The sequence below is a fragment of the Dermochelys coriacea genome, chromosome 1 (genome assembly GCF_009764565.3).
Source record: "Dermochelys coriacea isolate rDerCor1 chromosome 1, rDerCor1.pri.v4, whole genome shotgun sequence".
NCBI lineage: Eukaryota > Metazoa > Chordata > Testudines > Dermochelyidae > Dermochelys > Dermochelys coriacea.
The window spans coordinates 311,149,808-311,168,265 of record NC_050068.2 but is presented as its reverse complement, the minus strand read 5'-3'; the positions used below and the strand labels follow the sequence as shown (position 1 = coordinate 311,168,265).

General features: G+C 40.7%; 1 protein-coding gene across 1 annotated transcript in view; it reads left to right on the top strand.

Moving 5' to 3' along the window:
• Nucleotides 1-14,585, top strand: part of SLC13A1 (solute carrier family 13 member 1) — a 67,467-nt gene extending 52,882 nt beyond the window's left edge. The window contains exons 11-15 of the mRNA XM_038414697.2: nucleotides 8,079-8,182; nucleotides 9,649-9,758; nucleotides 11,931-12,092; nucleotides 13,452-13,589; nucleotides 13,738-14,585. Of these exons, the coding sequence (XP_038270625.1) occupies nucleotides 8,079-8,182; nucleotides 9,649-9,758; nucleotides 11,931-12,092; nucleotides 13,452-13,589; nucleotides 13,738-13,881 (658 nt within the window). The 3' untranslated portion in view covers nucleotides 13,882-14,585. The remainder of the gene's footprint in view (nucleotides 1-8,078; nucleotides 8,183-9,648; nucleotides 9,759-11,930; nucleotides 12,093-13,451; nucleotides 13,590-13,737) is intronic.
• The last annotated feature ends 3,873 nt before the right edge of the window (nucleotides 14,586-18,458 follow it).

The following is an 18,458-nucleotide window of genomic DNA, read 5'->3' as shown; positions in this document are numbered from 1 at the left end:
ACAATCTATAATCCACTAACAACTCCCCTGAGCTGCTTTTCCTTCCCCCCTACCCCCTCCTGATTTCTTTTCTCCCTCTGACTGGAGGGGTGTTAATGGGCCACTTTATCCACCTTTCAGAGTAGCAGCCGTGTTAGTCTGTATTCGCAAAAAGAAAAGGAGTACTTGTGGCATCTTAGAGACTAACAAATTTATTTGAGCGTAAGCTTTCGTGAGCTACAGCTCACTTCATCAGATACCACCTTGTTTTTCTTTTTTGCTGGTTATGTCTTCCATTTTAATGCGAAGGTGTTGGGGGCAAGGATCCGTCCTTTTGCAGTTTTTCTGTGAAGCAACTAACACACTTGTGTATATCATAAAATAATAAATATCAATAACTTCATGCAGACCATAATGCAGCCACCAAATAGTGCATCTTTTGGTTATTTCTGGGCTTGGAAGGAATCCATCTGGTAACCTACATTAAAATGTCCTATAACACTTTACCACCCATTGTTCTGATGCCCTCCATCCACTCCTCCCTGTCCTACCTCACTTTTACATCGACTCCATAGTTTCCACACACACACAACTCTATCTTTTCATCCATTCTCAGGTATTTTTGTACTTCTCTCAAACAGCCGTATATATCCCACACATGCCCAGGCTTGGCTCACTCCTTGCATCATCTTTGTCTGCTGCTGCTTGTGTGCCCTGAATGACTCTTGAAAAAAATCCAGAAACTAGTTCTGCATGATTCCTCCACACAAGTGCATTCTCTGCTTTCAACACCCTTCTCAACCTGCAATATCTGACTCACTTCTTCCAAAAAAAAAATCAATGTGAGCCGGTGTGAAACAATCCCCCTCTCTCTGCCTCATTTCCCACAGCCTGCCATTTTCTCCTCCTTTAGCATGATCTCTGGTTCTAAAATGTCCAACTTCCTCTCATTTGCATGTCCTTCAATCCAGTTCTGTCTCCTGATCTTCTCAACTCCTCCCTTTTCATCACCCTTTATCTCATTCTCTCAAAAAGCCTGTATTGACCTCACTTGCTTATCCAGGTATCACCCCATCTTCCTCCTCTTCTTTTTTTAAATTTCTTGGGCACTTCATCAATAACCCATTCTTACCCTTCTTGGTCTGTCTGCTGCCTTTGACATGTTGATCACTTGTTATCCTGAAAACGCTCCTCCCCAAGCTCACTATTCTCTTACCTCTTCTGGTTCTATTCCTACCTCCCTAACCAATTCTTCTGCATATCTTCTTGTCTCTCCTCTTCGACTCTCCAGCTGTCTGTTGTTGTTCCTCCTGGAGCCTATCCTTGTCCCCACTCTTCTCTGTCTATATATCCTCTCCTTGGGCAACCTCATTCGCTCTGCTAGCTTTAAATACTATCTATAATGATGACCAGATCTATATCTCTATCTCAGCTGGGATGGCACCCTGACAGCAGGATTGTCTGGCTATGTAGACTCCCTCCTCAGGCCCTTCGTTACCAGCATTCCCAGCTATCTTCGAGACACCACCGATTTCCTGAGGAAACTACAGTCCATTGGTGATCTTCCTAAAAACACCATCCTAGCCACTATGGATGTAGAAGCCCTCTACACCAACATTCCACACAAAAAGAAAAGGAGTACTTGTGGCACCTTAGAGACTAACCAATTTATTAGAGCATAAGCTTTCGTGAGCTACAGCTCACTTCATCGGATGCATTTGGTGGAAAAAGCAGAGGAGAGATTTATACACACACACACACACACACACACACACACACACACACACACAGAGAGAACATGAAACAATGGGTTTATCATACACACTGTAAGGAGAGTGATCACTTAAGATAAGCCATCACCAACAGCATTTGGTGACAATGTATACCTTCAAATCAGCGGCACTGCGATGGGTACCCGCATGGCGCCACAGTATGCCAACATTTTTATGGCTGACTTAGAACAACGCTTCCTCAGCTCTCGTTCCCTAATGCCCCTACTCTACTTGCGCTACATTGATGACATCTTCATCATCTGGACCCATGGAAAAGAAGCTCTTGAGGAATTCCACCATGATTTCAACAATTTCCATCCCACCATCAACCTCAGCCTGGACCAGTCCACACAAGAGATCCACTTCCTGGACACTACGGTGCTAATAAGCGATGGTCACATAAACACCACCCTATATCGGAAACCTACTGACCGCTATTCCTACCTACATGCCTCTAGCTTTCATCCAGATCATACCACTCGATCCATTGTCTACAGCCAAGCGCTACGATATAACCGCATTTGCTCCAACCCCTCAGACAGAGACAAACACCTACAAGATCTCTATCATGCATTCCTACAACTACAGTACCCACCTGCTGAAGTGAAGAAACAGATTGACAGAGCCAGAAGAGTACCCAGAAGTCACCTACTACAGGACAGGCCCAACAAAGAAAACAACAGAACGCCACTAGCCATCACCTTCAGCCCCCAACTAAAACCCCTCCAACGCATCATCAAGGATCTACAACCTATCCTGAAGGACGAGCCATCGCTCTCTCAGATCTTGGGAGACAGACCAGTCCTTGCTTACAGACAGCCCCCCAATCTGAAGCAAATACTCACCAGCAACCACACACCACACAACAGAACCACTAACCCAGGAACCTATCCTTGCAACAAAGCCCGTTGCCAACTCTGTCCACATATCTATTCAGGGGATACCATCATAGGGCCTAATCACATCAGCCACACTATCAGAGGCTCGTTCACCTGCGCATCTACCAATGTGATATATGCCATCATGTGCCAGCAATGCCCCTCTGCCATGTACATTGGCCAAACTGGACAGTCTCTACGTAAAAGAATGAATGGACACAAATCAGACGTCAAGAATTATAACATTCAAAAACCAGTTGGAGAACACTTCAATCTCTCTGGTCACTCGATCACAGACCTAAGAGTGGCTATCCTTCAACAAAAAAGCTTCAAAAACAGACTCCAACGAGAGACTGCTGAATTGGAATTAATTTGCAAACTGGATACAATTAACTTAGGCTTGAATAGAGACTGGGAATGGATGAGTCATTACACAAAGTAAAACTATTTCCCCATGGTATTTCTCCCTCCCACCCCACCCCCCACTGTTCCTCTGATATTCTTGTTAACTGCTGGAATTAGCCTACCTGCTTGTCACCATGGAAGGTTTTCCTCCTTTCCCCCCCCTGCTGTGGGTGATGGCTTATCTTAAGTGATCACTCTCCTTACAGTGTGTATGATAAACCCATTGTTTCATGTTCTCTGTGTGTGTGTATATAAATCTCTCCTCCGTTTTTTCCACCAAATGCATCCGATGAAGTGAGCTGTAGCTCACGAAAGCTTATGCTCTAATAAATTTTTTAATCTCTAAGGTGCCACAAGTACTCCTTTTCTCCTTACAGTGTGTATGATAAACCCATTGTTTCATGTTCTCTGTGTGTGTGTATATAAATCTCTCCTCTGTTTTTTCCACCAAATGCATCCGATGAAGTGAGCTGTAGCTCACGAAAGCTTATGCTCTATAAATTTGTTAGTCTCTAAGGTGCCACAAGTACTCCTTTTCTTTTTGCGAATACAGACTAACACGGCTGCTACTCTGAAATCAGCTGGGATAGTAAGTTCTCTCATTACTATCTATAAATACACACACACACACAGAGTTGCCTGCTTTCCCAAAACGTACACTGGGGGGGTATCATAAGGAATAATTAGTTATTGGTTGTAACTCTTTGAAAAAGTAAAGTGTTAAGTAGAGTTATTTTGTGACACCCACAAAAAGATCATCAGTTTATACTGATCGGTATAAAGCATCTTGGAGTTTTAAAATTGCTTTTTTATCTTTTAAACATATTTTATCAAACAATAGCAAAAATGCAAAAAAAAAAATTTATCCCCACAGCAACAATAGAAGAGCTTCTGATCTTGGTCTTGCATGAAGCAACATCTTTTTACAGAAGATTTTAAAGTGCTGAGCTAATCAAGCAATCAGCCAATCAAGCAATCAAACTGAGTTGAACATGCCTACCTGCTTTAAAATAGCATGTAATGTTCATATAGCATCACTCAATGACCTATCCCTGATACTTAAAAAGCAATTGTAAACAGCTTGTTAAAGGTGCATACACTGATACATTCCTATATTATCTTCTCTGTTTATTGTTTATCAAACTATCTTGATCTTAAAAAGAGATATGTGGAGTGTAACTATTCTCTTCACTATTTACAGGTACTGCACAAGTGTGTTACTTGTGGATGTCCTTTAATGTTTTCATTTGGAATAGAATGCAAACGTGTCATTTCACATTAGGCTAAATCATGTTGTATTGTATGATAGCTGACCTAACCTGTTGAAACACAAAGCCTGTAGTTCTTTACAATGAAAGCATAAGAAACAACATGTCTTGCTATTCAGTATGCTTCTTGTTATAATTAATTAATTGTGTAATAATTTCCATAAAAATGAGCAGTTATATTCTTATTCTTACAGTCCTCCTTAGATTTATCATAAATACAGTTTTGTCCAAGTTTTGTACACTGCAGTTTCAGAAGGGAGTTGAGAATTTGTTTAGGGGGTGGAATTACTTTAATTTTAATATAATAATGTACTGTGGAGTGCATGCAAGGATGACATATATTGATTATATTTTCAAAAAGAAAAGGAGTACTTGTGGCACCTTAGAGAGTAACAAATTTATTAGAGCATAAGCTTTCGTGAGCTACAGCTCACTTCATCGGATGCATTTGGTGGAAAAAACAGAGGAGAGATTTATATACACACACACAGAGAACATGAAACAATGGGTTTATCATACACACTGTAAGGAGAAAAGGAGTACTTGTGGCACCTTAGAGACTAACAAATTTATTAGAGCATAAGCTTTCGTGAGCTACAGCTCACTTCCGATGAAGTGAGCTGTAGCTCACGAAAGCTTATGCTCTAATAAATTTGTTAGTCTCTAAGGTGCCACAAGTACTCCTTTTCTTTTTGAGAATACAGACTAACACGGCTGCTACTCTGAAAACTGTAAGGAGAGTGATCACTTAAGATAAGCCATCACCAACAGCAGGGGGGGGAAGGAGGAAAACCTTTCATGGTGACATTCAAAAACCAGTTGGAGAACACTTCAATCTCTCTGGTCACTCGATCACAGACCTAAGAGTGGCTATACTTCAACAAAAAAGCTTCAAAAACAGACTCCAACGAGAGACTGCTGAATTGGAATTAATTTGCAAACTGGATACAATTAACTTAGGCTTGAATAGAGACTGGGAATGGATGAGTCATTACACAAAGTAAAACTATTTCCCCATGGTATTTCTCCCTCCCACCCCACCCCGCACTGTTCCTCTGATATTCTTGTTAACTGCTGGAATTAGCCTACCTGCTTGTCACCATGAAAGGTTTTCCTCCTTCCCCCCCCTGCTGTGGGTGATGGCTTATCTTAAGTGATCACTCTCCTTACAGTGTGTATGATAAAACCATTGTTTCATGTTCTCTGTGTGTGTGTATATAAATCTCTCCTCTGTTTTTTCCACCAAATGCATCCGATGAAGTGAGCTGTAGCTCACGAAAGCTTATGCTCTAATAAATTTGTTAGTCTCTAAGGTGCCACAAGTACTCCTTTTCTTTTTGCGAATACAGACTAACACGGCTGCTACTCTGAAACCTGTGATTATATTTTATTATTCAATTCTAATAGTAGGCCATCTACATGCATTTCTGGAAGGTGATCAGATACCATAGTGATGAATGTGGGACAAGAACCTGAATAGAATCATTCACATTAGGTTGCCACTGGCCTATTTCCCAGAATTGCTTCAAATCAGCCCATTGTGAGATTTCCTTACAGGACAGTACCAAGCTGATATGTGGGGCAATTATTTTTATAGGACCTCATGCTGCTACATATTTTGTATCCATGTATCACAAGTCAGGCAAATAGGTGCTTAAAAATACTATATTTCAGTACACAGTGATCTTTGAAAAACTACAGTTAGAGAGACATCCATGCCTATCAGGCCAAACAGCAGTGACAGCTGCCATTTTTTAATTCCAGTTCAGGTACTGTTCTCCTTTTAAATCCATTTCTGCATATGCAATATTGTCCCAAGAGCAGATTTTCCAGGAATAATGCAATTGCATCAGAAAAATCTAATTCTGTAACCTCACTATTGTTCACAGATGTGTCTGCTGCCTAGACATGGTAGTTGCAGGCATTATATCATTACAAGCCGAATCCAACATTCCAGTACAACTCCCAGTGAGTTCATACCAGAGTGCAGAATAGGATCCTCCTATAAATGTCTGCTTGGAATACCAGGGAGTATGTGGCTGTGTCAGGGGTGAAAGTAACTTAAAGGACTTACCGGTACTCCAGAGTCCTGAGCAGGGGTGTGTGGCCTCGACTGGAAGAGGCATGGCCTCACCGGGAGGAGGCGGGGGGCCGGGCCCTTTAAATCAATATTTAAAGGCCCCAGGGCTCCGGCTGCGGCTGGGAGCCTGGGGCCTTTAAATCAACCCTAGAGCTACCAGCTGCAGAGGCGGCTGGGAGCCTCGGGGCTCAGGGTCGATTTAAAGGGCCCCAGGCTCCGGCCGCCGCTACTGCAGTGGAGCTCTGGGCCCTTTAAATCACCACTGGAGCCCTGCTGCCGCTACCCCAGGGGCTCGGGTGGCGCTTTAAAGGGGCTGGGGAAGCCGGTCCAGTCCGGCTTACTTTCACCTCTGGGCTGTGCTAGGAACTGATGAAGCTAGTGGGAAAGTTGAGCAATATTGTCACATGAGTATTGTACATGCAACCATAAGGATATTGTAGTAGCAGGGGCATTAATGTGTCCTACATATTTCTAAAAATAATAGCTTACAAAAATAAATCTTTTCCGTGGTAGCAAACAACAGAACAAAAATATGTTTAAAGCACACTCCCAGCATTTATGGACCATTCCTTTTTTTTCTATCCTTAAGAAGCTAGCTAGCAGCATTCCTTTCACATGAGAGTTTGTGGGACAAAATTAGTTTTAGAAGAGGTATGAGGTGGTTTCAGTGCAATATTCGTATTAAAATGTCTTTGAGTTTCACTCAGCACTGTTAATAAATCTAGGATTCCCTAGGTTGCCCTGTTGGATTATACAGTGTTATAAAGTGTAAGAAAGTGTGATGGTTTATTCTAAGGAAATAGCTAACATAATATAAAACCTAAGGGCCAAATTATTTCTGGAACATACTAAATCAGGATAGGACCAAAAATATGTGGAAATGTGGCATGATGCTGCAAGGAAAAATACTCTGTATCAATCCAAAAATAAGGAGATCCCAGGAGTCCTTCACAAAAAAACCCCACTAACAAGACATTGGCTCGGATCCTTCTCGCTCAAGCAAAATTCTCATTCTACTTAATGGGAGTTTTGGCTGAGTAAAAAGTGCAGAATTGGACACAATGGACTAGATCTTTGCCTATGCCTGAGAAGCACAGCATAAATTGGGTGAGTATTTGTGTGTTAAGGTGGTATAAAGTTCACCTTTTCATTCCTCTGATCCTGGGCCTGCTTTGTGCTGAGCTGATCCCCTATAGTAAACAGAGCAGCGTAAGGGCTACTCTAATTTGCACCACTTGCAAACAGTTTCAAGGAGCTGAAAATGCACCAAGAGATAAGTGCAGCATAGGGGCACCCCACACTCTATGGTTATGCCTCCTATGGTGGCAGCAGAGAGAGGTTTCCATAAAAGGCTCCATGTCATCTATAGATCATGAGAGGATCCCCCTTTGGGCAGGAATGATCTTCCTTGGACCAGTTACATTGGCTCTATTGCTAGATTCTACCACTGGGAGAAGTGCAAAGCAACTATATTACACCCAAGAATCTGGCCATTTTTTGTGTGGAAATGGGAATCTTTAAGTACCATATAACTACAGATTTATAAACTTGATAGACTGCGACAAATTACTGTACAGTCACATGCAGACTAAAAGGTTTAGTATTTATAATAATATTTCTACAGAATATTTATTTTTCCGGGAGCTGTATATCCTTTATTCTTTCTTTACTAAATATACATTTAATCTCTCCTTAGATACCCAGGTTTTGCTACAGATTCAACAGCTGCCTTAATAATTGGCCTCCTCTTCTTCATTATTCCAGCAAAAACTTTGACTAGGACTTCAAATGGAGAAAACAGTTGGGTATATTTTTATTGGAGCTTTGCTAGAGCAAGGACTGTAGGTGACCCTTTGTGAATATAATTCAGTGTTTGGTCTAGGAACTCTATCAAGTATTTAAACCCAACAGGTACAGATTTTGTTAAATAAAAAGAAAAGTGGATAGAGTGTGGGGGTTGTTAGAAAAACCTGATAGAAATAGAAAAATGTTCATGATATCAATTCAAATAGTTTTTGTTCCCATTTAAACCTCCCCCTGCAGTGCTAGAAACCATAACACGAGCATTGAGTTAACTTCTGAGATCTAGGGCTTGTCTTCACTACCGGGGTAATTCAGCCTAAATTATGCTACTCCATCTATGTGAATAACGTATCTGGAGTCGACATAGTGTAGGTTGACTTACCTTGGTGTCTTCACTGTGCTGCATCAATGGGAGACCCTCTCTGGTCGACTTCCCTTATTCTTCTCGGGGAGCTGGAGTACCAGAATTGACCGGAGAGCGCTCTGCCGTTGTTTTAGCGTGTCTTCACTAGACCTGCTAAATTGACACCCATTGCATCGATTGCAGCAGTGTCAATCTCCCTGGTAATGAAAACAAACCTTCAGAAAGCAAAATTGACCTATGAAGAGAAAGTGATACTGAGCTTCAGAATTGTATATATATACTTTTTCCTAGGTAAAAAGTGGGAGTTTTTTTTGCGGGGGTGTTATTGGTTTGCGGGGGGGGGTTCTTTTCTCACTAGGGGACTAATTCTGCCACCATCACAATGAGTAGTACCTTAGCAGGAAATTAATTCCATACCAAGGAAATCAGGCGGTAATACTTGCAGAGTAAGAACAGACTCAGTGTAAGGGCAGCAGAAGTTCACTCTAAGTAGGCACATGATCCAAAGCCCATTGAATTCAGTGGAAAGCTTTCCATTGACTTCAGTGGGCTTTGGGTCAGACACTAAATTTCTTTTTTAACAAAATATTTTCAGCTTTTATTTAGATTAACTTTAGGAAAATATAAAATTGTGAATGGGTCTATTTTCATTCCATTCTTCTGTTTTAGAAAGTAATTTACCTAGATTAGAATATGACCCAAGTTTGAATTCTGTATGTATCCAAAACTCCTACTGATATCAGTGGATTTTTTTAGATGAACAAGGAATACAAGATCAGGCCCTAAATGTGTCTCAGTGAAGCCCAGAATTTACACTGCAATCTGTTTAAATAGAGTAGCCATCTTGCTGCATTAGTCTCATCAATAGCTATCTTTCATAAGGGGGCAGCTTCTCAGCTGGTGTAAAGTATCATGGCTCCACTGAAGTCAATGGTGTAATAACAATTCACAGCTGCAAAGGGTCTGCCCCAAGAAGTTCAAGATGATCAGAAGAAAAGTCTTCTTAATTTGATGATAAAGATTTGGCTTTAAATATTTCACTTGCGTATCTGGAGAGAAGCTGTATCAAGAGGTCTTTTAAAAACTTTTTTTCCCCTAGCTGTTTTTGATTACACTCCGCTGATTACTTGGAAGGAATTTCAGTCATGCATGCCCTGGGAGATAATGATTCTTGTTGGTGGAGGTTTTGCACTGGCAGAGGGCTGTGAGGTAATGCAATTTCTACAAGATTCTGAACAATTAACATGACCTGTGCCAAGACAAACACAGACTAACAGCATATTCAAGTTTCAGAGTGATAGCCGTGTTAGTCTGTATCAGCAAAAACAATGAGGCGTCCTTGTGGCACCTTAGAGACTAACAAATTTATTTGGGCATAAGCTTTCGTGGGCTAAAACCCACTTCATCAGCTGTATGGAGTGGAAAATACAGTAGGGAGGTATAAATACACAGCATATGAAAAGATGGGAGTTGCCTTACCAAGTAGCAGGTCAGTACTAACAAGCCAATTCAATTAAGGTGGAGGTGGGCTATTCTCAGCAGTTGATAAGAAGGGGTGGAAATCACTTTTGTAGTGCTAATGAGGCCAGTGTAATCAAGGTGGAACATTTCAAACAGTTAACAAGAAGGTGTGACTATCAGCAGGGGGAAATTAGTTTTTGTAGTGACCCATCCATTCCCAGTCTATATTCAGGCCTAATTTGATGGTGTCCAGTTTGCAAATTAATTCCAGTTCTGCAGTTTCTCACTGAAGTCTGTTTTTGAAGGGTTTTTTTAAAGAATTGCCACTTTTAAGTCTGTTATTGAGGTTATTATGTCATTTTACCAGTGTATGTTGCTAACGATTAAACCTGGAACATGGAAATGCAGAGAAGATTCAAGAATATTCAGATAGGACACTAAAAAAAACAGAGTCAAGACTCAATTAACAGACTTCATAAATTATATGCCTGAAGCTAGCAACATCTAAGTCTTTGTGCACAGAAGTTTGACATAAAGACTTGCTGAATTTCACTGTATATAAATGACTCCCAGTTATTCCAAACCCTTTGTTATCTGAACAGTTTGTATTTTTCTGCTGTTGAGGAAAAAAATCTAAAGGCAAGCAATTAACTGGAGAAAAAATACAAATATATTGGTCAGTGAAGTCATTTCAAAATCTTTTAATCCTGTCGCAGATTTGTGTTACTTGTTGTTACTGTGGTAGCTGTTAGGGATCCAAAGAGGGATTTAGAATCCCATTATACTACAAACTACACAAACAAATAACATGACTCCAGAAAGAAGATTTGAATTTTGGTCTCCTACATCCAAGGTTTGGCAAGAAACTGTGAGTGAGACAGACTCTGTCTGGAGGTATGTGGCTGTTAGGGTACTCATTTTGGATGAGACAGCCCCAAGTTCAAGCCCTACTCCACTGGTTAGTTAATTAATTATACACAATAGAACAGCTTCAACAGGAGAGATTGAGAGGTACCCATCCGAGTATTATAGCTCAGTGGCTAAGGCAGTCTCCCTATAGTATAGGCTAGAGCTGAGTTTAAATTCTTCTCAACATTAGGTAGAGAGGAGAACTGAACCTGGGTCACCTAAAGCCTGGGTGAGTGCCCCAACCACCAGCTAAAAGTTATGAGAGCTCTGACTCCAGCCCAAAAAACTGAAAGGTTTCTCAGTTGAAACTATACAGTGAAAACACAAATTCACAGATAGTGTCGGCTTGCCCAAAACTGCATTTTTCAGTGAATAAACTATTTGCCAAAAAAATTCTCCCAGCTTTATTCTGCATGGGTGGAGCTCCCATGTAGAGCAGCACTGATTTGTCCCATAACTAAGGTGAGCAGGATTTGGTCCTAGAGCTTGTCCAGGAACATAAGAACGGCCATACTGGGTCAAACCTGAGGTCCGTCTAGCCCAGTATCCTGTCTTCCAACAGCAGCCAATGCCAGGTGTCCCAAAGGGAATGAACAGAACAGGTAATCAAGTGATCCATCCCCTGTCACCCATTCCCAGCTACTAGCAAACAGGGGCTAGGGACACCATCCCTGCTCATCCTGGCTAATAGCCATTGAGTGACCTATGCTCCATGAATTTATCTAGTTCTTTTTTGAGCAGACTAAAAACATTTGAGGTTGCATCTGTAAACATCTGTGAGGTATAAACATTGCAGTATAGTTTCTCATTTCTTTTCATAAGCCAATGTCTTGATATGAGAGCACTGCAATAAAAACACATGGTAGGATGAAGTATATTTTATAACCTGTTATTTCTAACTATACAAATATGCCACATATTAACAAGTGAATAAACTTCATTAATACTGTGTTGGTTACATTTTTCATTCAATAATTGTTGTGTCATAATAATATCCTATTCCTTATTCAGGTTTCAAAACTATCAGCTTGGATAGGAAGCAAATTAACCCCTCTGGGATCATTACCAATGTGGTTGATCATCCTAATATCGTGTCTGATTGTCACCTCAGTAACAGAAGTGGCCAGCAATCCCGCTACCATCACTGTATTCTTTCCTATATTAGCACCTTTGGTGAGTACCCTATCTAGGTCTGTTTTAATCTTCATGTTCCTTGCTCTATGCAAGAAAAATACACTATATAATTGTAATGTGTCTATAAACTCACACACACACCATGCAGCTGCCAATCATGGAGACAGGCACCCACAGCTGCAACCAGTAGAGAAAACAAAGCCTGCTATAAAGGGGAGAGTACAGAGCCAGAAGGGGAGGTAAAAAGTCCTGGGTTAACAAAGGGGTGATAGTTTTGTGCCAGGTTGCCTTCAAGAAAAAGTAAGGAGACTATAAGCCCGAAAAATGAAGGACTGGTAGACCTAATTGAAGGTGAGGGTCCAGGAACTGACCTTACTGAGAAACAAAGTAAGCTGGGTCAGTCAGGAGAAGCTGAGACCCCTCAAGAGACAGTGACAATGATATATAATAGACTCTGAAAGCATGAGTGCCATCAGCATAAAAACTGAGCTGGTCAATGAAATAGTTAAAACAAACAAAAAACATGATTATTAATTTTTTTTCAAAATTTTGATGGACTTCTGAATGCTTTGAAAATCAAAAAATCCCCAACAATCTCTCTCTCTTTTTTTTAAAGGAAGTGTTTCAAAGAAAATTTCTGGAAGAGGGTTTTATCAAAATTGAAATTTTTGAGAAAACATTTTGTTGAAAAATCAAAAGTCAAAATCTTTGACGAGCTCAATCTGAAAAACAGTAGTAAGCTAACTGAGAGTTCCTGAATATGCATTTCCCACTTCCTCAATCACTTCTCCAGCTCTCCCTGTCCTCCTGATCAAATACTGGGGGAATGGCATAAAGTTCATCCTCTCCTTCCTTTTACCATCTGCACCCTTTCTGTTCTCTACTCTTCCTCCTCCTTTGTAACCTACTGTGTTCAGCTCCCCCTCTTCTCATCTTGCCTGGCTCCCGCATCCTCTGTAATTATCTTCTTCTCCCACTCCAGTCACGTTACTTAACTTCCTGAATCCCTTCGCTAGCTTCCTGTCTTTTACCACATCCAAATTCAAATTCATCATGCTCTCTTTCAAAGCTCTTCCTGCAACTGTTGCACTGTATCTACTAGAATGCAAACACTCTGATGCAGGGGCCCTTGTTTTAGTCTGTGGTTCATAAAACACTGTGTATTTTCTATGCTAATGTTTAACTATAATTACAAGAAGTATTATAATGTAATCATGCTGCAATTATAATATTTTGTTACACAATATAAACAAATAAGTAGTTCTTTAGAAGGTTGTTTCTTTGTATTTGAACAAGTTATTCAGTTCATTCATGCACTTGTATTATTGTAGCAAGTAAGTATTTGTAGGTACTGTCCCTAGAAATCTGTTGTTTTTCATTATCTTTACCATCTGGCAGGCTGAAGCAATTCATGTGAATCCACTTTATATTTTGATACCTGCTACACTGTGTACTTCATTTGCATTCCTGCTTCCCGTAGCAAATCCACCCAATGCCATTGTATTTTCATATGGTCATTTGAACGTTATTGAAATGGTGAGTTATTAACAAAAATTCCATAACATCCAGTGTTGCTCTCTGATAATCACACTAATGCTGCTGTCTGATTTTGCCGTTTTGGAAATTTTCTTCAGAATTGCTTAGTTTTCCTGATACCAACTTTTGATTTTTATCATTACTCTAGGTGAAGGCTGGCATCGGTGTTAATATCATCAGCGTTGCTGTAGTTATGCTTGCAGTCACAACATGGGCAGTGCCCCTGTTTGATCTTCAAACATATCCAAGTTGGGCACCAGATCTTTCCACTGTGAATAACACAGGGCCGTAAAAACTATCTGGCAAGGTTTTTGTGGGGTTTTTTACTATTATTTGGTGAGTTAGTAGAAATGCAAAATACACCACAATAATGATAGTGATCTATATTTCCCAATCCCAGGGACTGATGATCTGCTGATCCTAATCAGGAATAATGTTATCCAAATATGGACCTTGCAAACACCGTCAAGCTTCAATGTGTTTCTTATCTAGGTCATCTTATTCAGATTTTACTTGTACATGTTGTCAAGTACCATCTGTAAATGTGCACATTCTTTATGAATGCCAATTTGGCCCTGTTCTTAGGGTCATAAAATAACAGGAGCTATCTATTTTAAATGTTGTAGGAACATTTGCTGCTGGTCTGTAGAACACACTGTATTTTTTTTTCCAAGTCATAAAATTTTTGATGATGATGATTACAAATGAAAGGTCAGGTTGGGGATTGTCTGAACAATCCATTCACGGCCCTATCCATAAATCTGATCTTGTAGGAAAAGTACAACCTGTGGAGAGCTGCCTGGGCATTTATACTACCGCTTTTCTGTCAATGTTTCTCTGGCCGTCCCCTCACTATCTGCAAGGAGAATCATTCAGATCCCAGTTCTGGAAAGCAATTAAACATTTATTTAAATCTATCCCTATCCGGGACTGCACTTAAGACAGGGGTTCTCACAACAAATTTTTTGGTGGCCTCAGAGTGCGACTGGTGGCTGCAACTCTTGCTGGTGGCCACGCTGACACTTTTCCCTAAAATACTTAATTAATTTTAGGAAAAACAAATAAATATGCATGTATACACATCCAGATCATGTAATTTATTTATGTAGGATTTTTTTTTCCAGACTCAATAAAAATAATGCTGTGAAAAGTGATATGTATGTGTTTGTTAATATCACTTTTCACAGAAAGTCCTGTGATGGAGGGGTGGGGAATGAGGCAGCTGAGGCCAGTGGCAATGGATGGGGGGCCCCACCACCGTATGGTTGGAGGTGTGGGTCAGCACCTGGGGCTGGGGATCAGTGCCCTGGCCCAGCACCCACTGGAGCCCAGGGTCATTGCCCGCAGTTGCATGGCTAGGGCCAGGGATTGGCGCCCAGGGCTGGGGATTAGCACCCACTGCCATGCAGCTGGGGGTTGGCACCTGCTGCTGTGCGACTGGGGCTATGGGTCGGCATCCAGGGTCGGTGTTTGGGGTCCATGCCCACTCCTGCACAGATGGGGCTAGGAGTCAGTGTCCTGGGCCAACACCCACCAGAGCCAGCTGCTGTGCAATGGGGACTGCAGGTTGACATCCAGGGCCAGCACCTGCCAGAGCCTGGGGTTAGTGTCTGCTGTTGCATGACCAGGGCTGGGATCTGCACCAGGAGCTGGGGATTGGTCCCCATGGCCAGCACCTGTCGGAACCCAGGGTCGACATCCAAGAGCAGTGCCGGGGTCAGTGGCCAGGGCTGGGGGTCAGAGCGCGCAGCTAGGGTTTGACTGCCAACAGGTTTGGAGCTGGCAGTTGGGGTCTGCACCTGCTGTCACACTGGGGATCTGCACCCAGGGCCAGCAGCTGCTGGAGCTCAGGGTCAGCGTGACTTAAGCATTTGCTTAAAGTTAAGGACATACTTTAGAGTTGTCCTAGATAGAGATGCTCTCTTGAATTGGAGCCTATAAGAGTGAAGAATAAACGCTATCAGAATAATTCTCTGCTCAGTACCTGTCAAAACAATAGATGCATTCTTTAGATTAATACACAGTATATAGTCCTGAAGAGTTAAAATTAAACTCTCTTTAACAAGTCGATATCCCTTTCAGGATAGGTACAATTTTAAGCTTCCTAGACTGTATTAATATTAGAAACCTTAAAAAAGCCCATGTGATTGAAGAGGAAGTTTACAGTTAAAAGCTGTTTAGAGATCATTTACATTGTTATAATGTGTTTTGCAGATTAAGAGTTATAACATTCTCCTCTTACAGTAGTTAGTGAGTTATGTGTACCATCATCCAAGTGTTAGACTCAAGTCTGCATGCTTGAGATCAGGTCCACCTTTGGGGCTGCCTTACAAACAGTGTAAACCCTAGTGGCATGGGACGATAGGAGTGTTTTTTCCCCCGGGGAACCTCACAAAAGTAAGATTGGTGTCTCTTCAGGCAATCCCAGGGAGCAAAATTTTACAAAGATATTTTCTTTTGCAAGTTTGAAGAAAGGGGGCATATTTTCTTCTGCTATGGAAAACATGAAGTAAGCAAACCTCTTGTGCCTTTGCCACAATGAATGTGACATCCTTAGTTATCCAGGCTTTGCAATCCCAAGGATATCTATTGTCTTACTTCTGGGGCATCTAAATATTGTCCAACCAAGGCAATTTGCTTATTGTCTAAGAGTCACACCCAATGTTGTAATGTTGATACAGCAGCACTGATTGAAATTGTCATCTTGAATATGGCATTGTGGCCCACTGAGTTTTAGTCCCAGCAAGCAATCATCAAATCATTATGGAGCTCCTTGCATGCTCAGGTACCTGTATTCTCCCCATCTTTATTAAAGAAAATGCTGACTAGTTACATTTTGCCAGCCCCTTAACAGTTAATACAACTGTTTCATTATAAAACTGAGGTTTAGTTTGTACAGTAGAACTGTCAGTTAGCTTTACTGCTGTTTTATTTAGAGGCTTTTAAAGATCCCATTGACAGCATAAAAAAAGCATCCAAGTAAACTGGAGACAAGTTTAAACATTTCAGGAAAGGATGTACTCTTAAAAGTTATTTTTTATGAACAGATTGCATTTGAAGTGAATAGTTTGCAGGGGGCAGGAGGGAGAAGTGAGAGTTGTACAGAAAATATAAACTGCAGTGATTTGTTCTGTCTATTTTTGGATATTTTAAAGCGGGTAGCAGAGGACACTTCCCAATGCCTCCTGACATGCATTCCTCCTACTCTACCATGTTCTGACTCTGGCCTGAAAGGGCCTTCAGAGAGTCTATGATTAGGCTTGGAAACATTAGATTTTTACTGGCAAATGTCAATAAATATCGATTTCACTGTACACACACACAAACTGAAGAAAAAATATTTCCATCAATGATGATTGAAATTTACTGATAGCAAAGTAACAAAAATGCTGCTTGAGAACTTATTACTTTGATTTAAAGATATTTACCTTGTATATTTTGTCATGTGATGTCAACAATTTGTGTGTTAATAGTTATAAAGCTTTAACTTTTTGAATCTCAACGTCTACTGTCATTAAATGTCTGACCCCCCTATTTTCTGATCCCCCTAAAATTTCCTGCAGGTGTGAAAATTTAAATAAACATTAAAAAAAACTTAACCCATAATTTTGAGCAACTGAAAATTTAAATTGAAAAAAAAATGGTTACAAAGTAATAGATTTTGTCAAAATTATAAAAAAATAAAAATCAAATTCTGCCAAACTTATTTAATATAAGGTGTTTCTCTACGTGATCACTAACCATAAGAGAATATCATACTTTGGATGATATTGAGGAGGTATTGGGTGTATTACAAAATATAGTCCTTATTTAAACTTAAAATTTATAGCAAATATTACTATTTTTATATGTCACTATTTTCGAAATGAAATGCAATGCTGTGAGTGAGTGAGTTGATTTTTATTCTTATCAATATTTTAATTATTATGTCACATGACAGTAGTGACAGCTAAAATGAGCACAATTTTCGTTAAAAGAATGTTATCCTTTCATGAGTAAAGGAGTGGGTGGTTGAGTGAATGTGGGATTCCTGTGACTGAACCACTGTTAAACTTTTTTAAAAAACTAAGGAAATTCACAGACAAACCAGCTTTGTTAACATTCAGACATAACATTAACCTTTTTTGAAAAATCTTTTAAAGAATATTTCAGTTAAAATATATCAGCATATGCGCAATGTGCCTAGCCATTTGATGGCGTCATCATCAGCTAGGTGGAGCACTGGTAGCCCGCTATTAAAATAAGTTGGTGGACACTCCTCAAGGATATGCAACATAGACTGAAATTGACCACAGCTGCATCGTGGGTCATTAGTAAAACCTCATTTAAAGAGATTGGCTGCACTGTTGGCCTGTCCTGTTCGAAACCAGGTCAGAGATGACTACAGGTGCCTTGGTAGATCAAAACCTTGTGGACAGATGGTTGGGTCAATGATCATAGAATCATAGAATATCAGGGTTGGAAGGGACCTCAGGAGGTCATTTAGTCCAACCCTCTGCTCAAAGCAGGACCAATCCGCAACTAAATGATGAGAGAGTGATTAACAACTTGGCTCGTTGAGCCAAGCACATACCACTGTCCTGTCATGTGTGGCATAAATGATCATAAAGGCATCTAGAAGACAGGCAAGTTGGTGGGTGGTTAAAAAGATCTGCCTATAAAGGCAGGTCGCTATTCTCATGGATCTTGGCCAGCAGCATGACAGAGGCCTTTTCATGGAGAATATGGGACAGTGCTATGTTATTAAGGATCAGTAGCCATTGCAATGGCAGCATTGTCTGTAAAGTCCTGGTAACAATATGCATAGCTTTGTTAAGCTTTACCTCAGCCAGCCTTGTGTAAGGCAAGCAACACCAGACAGGAACACAG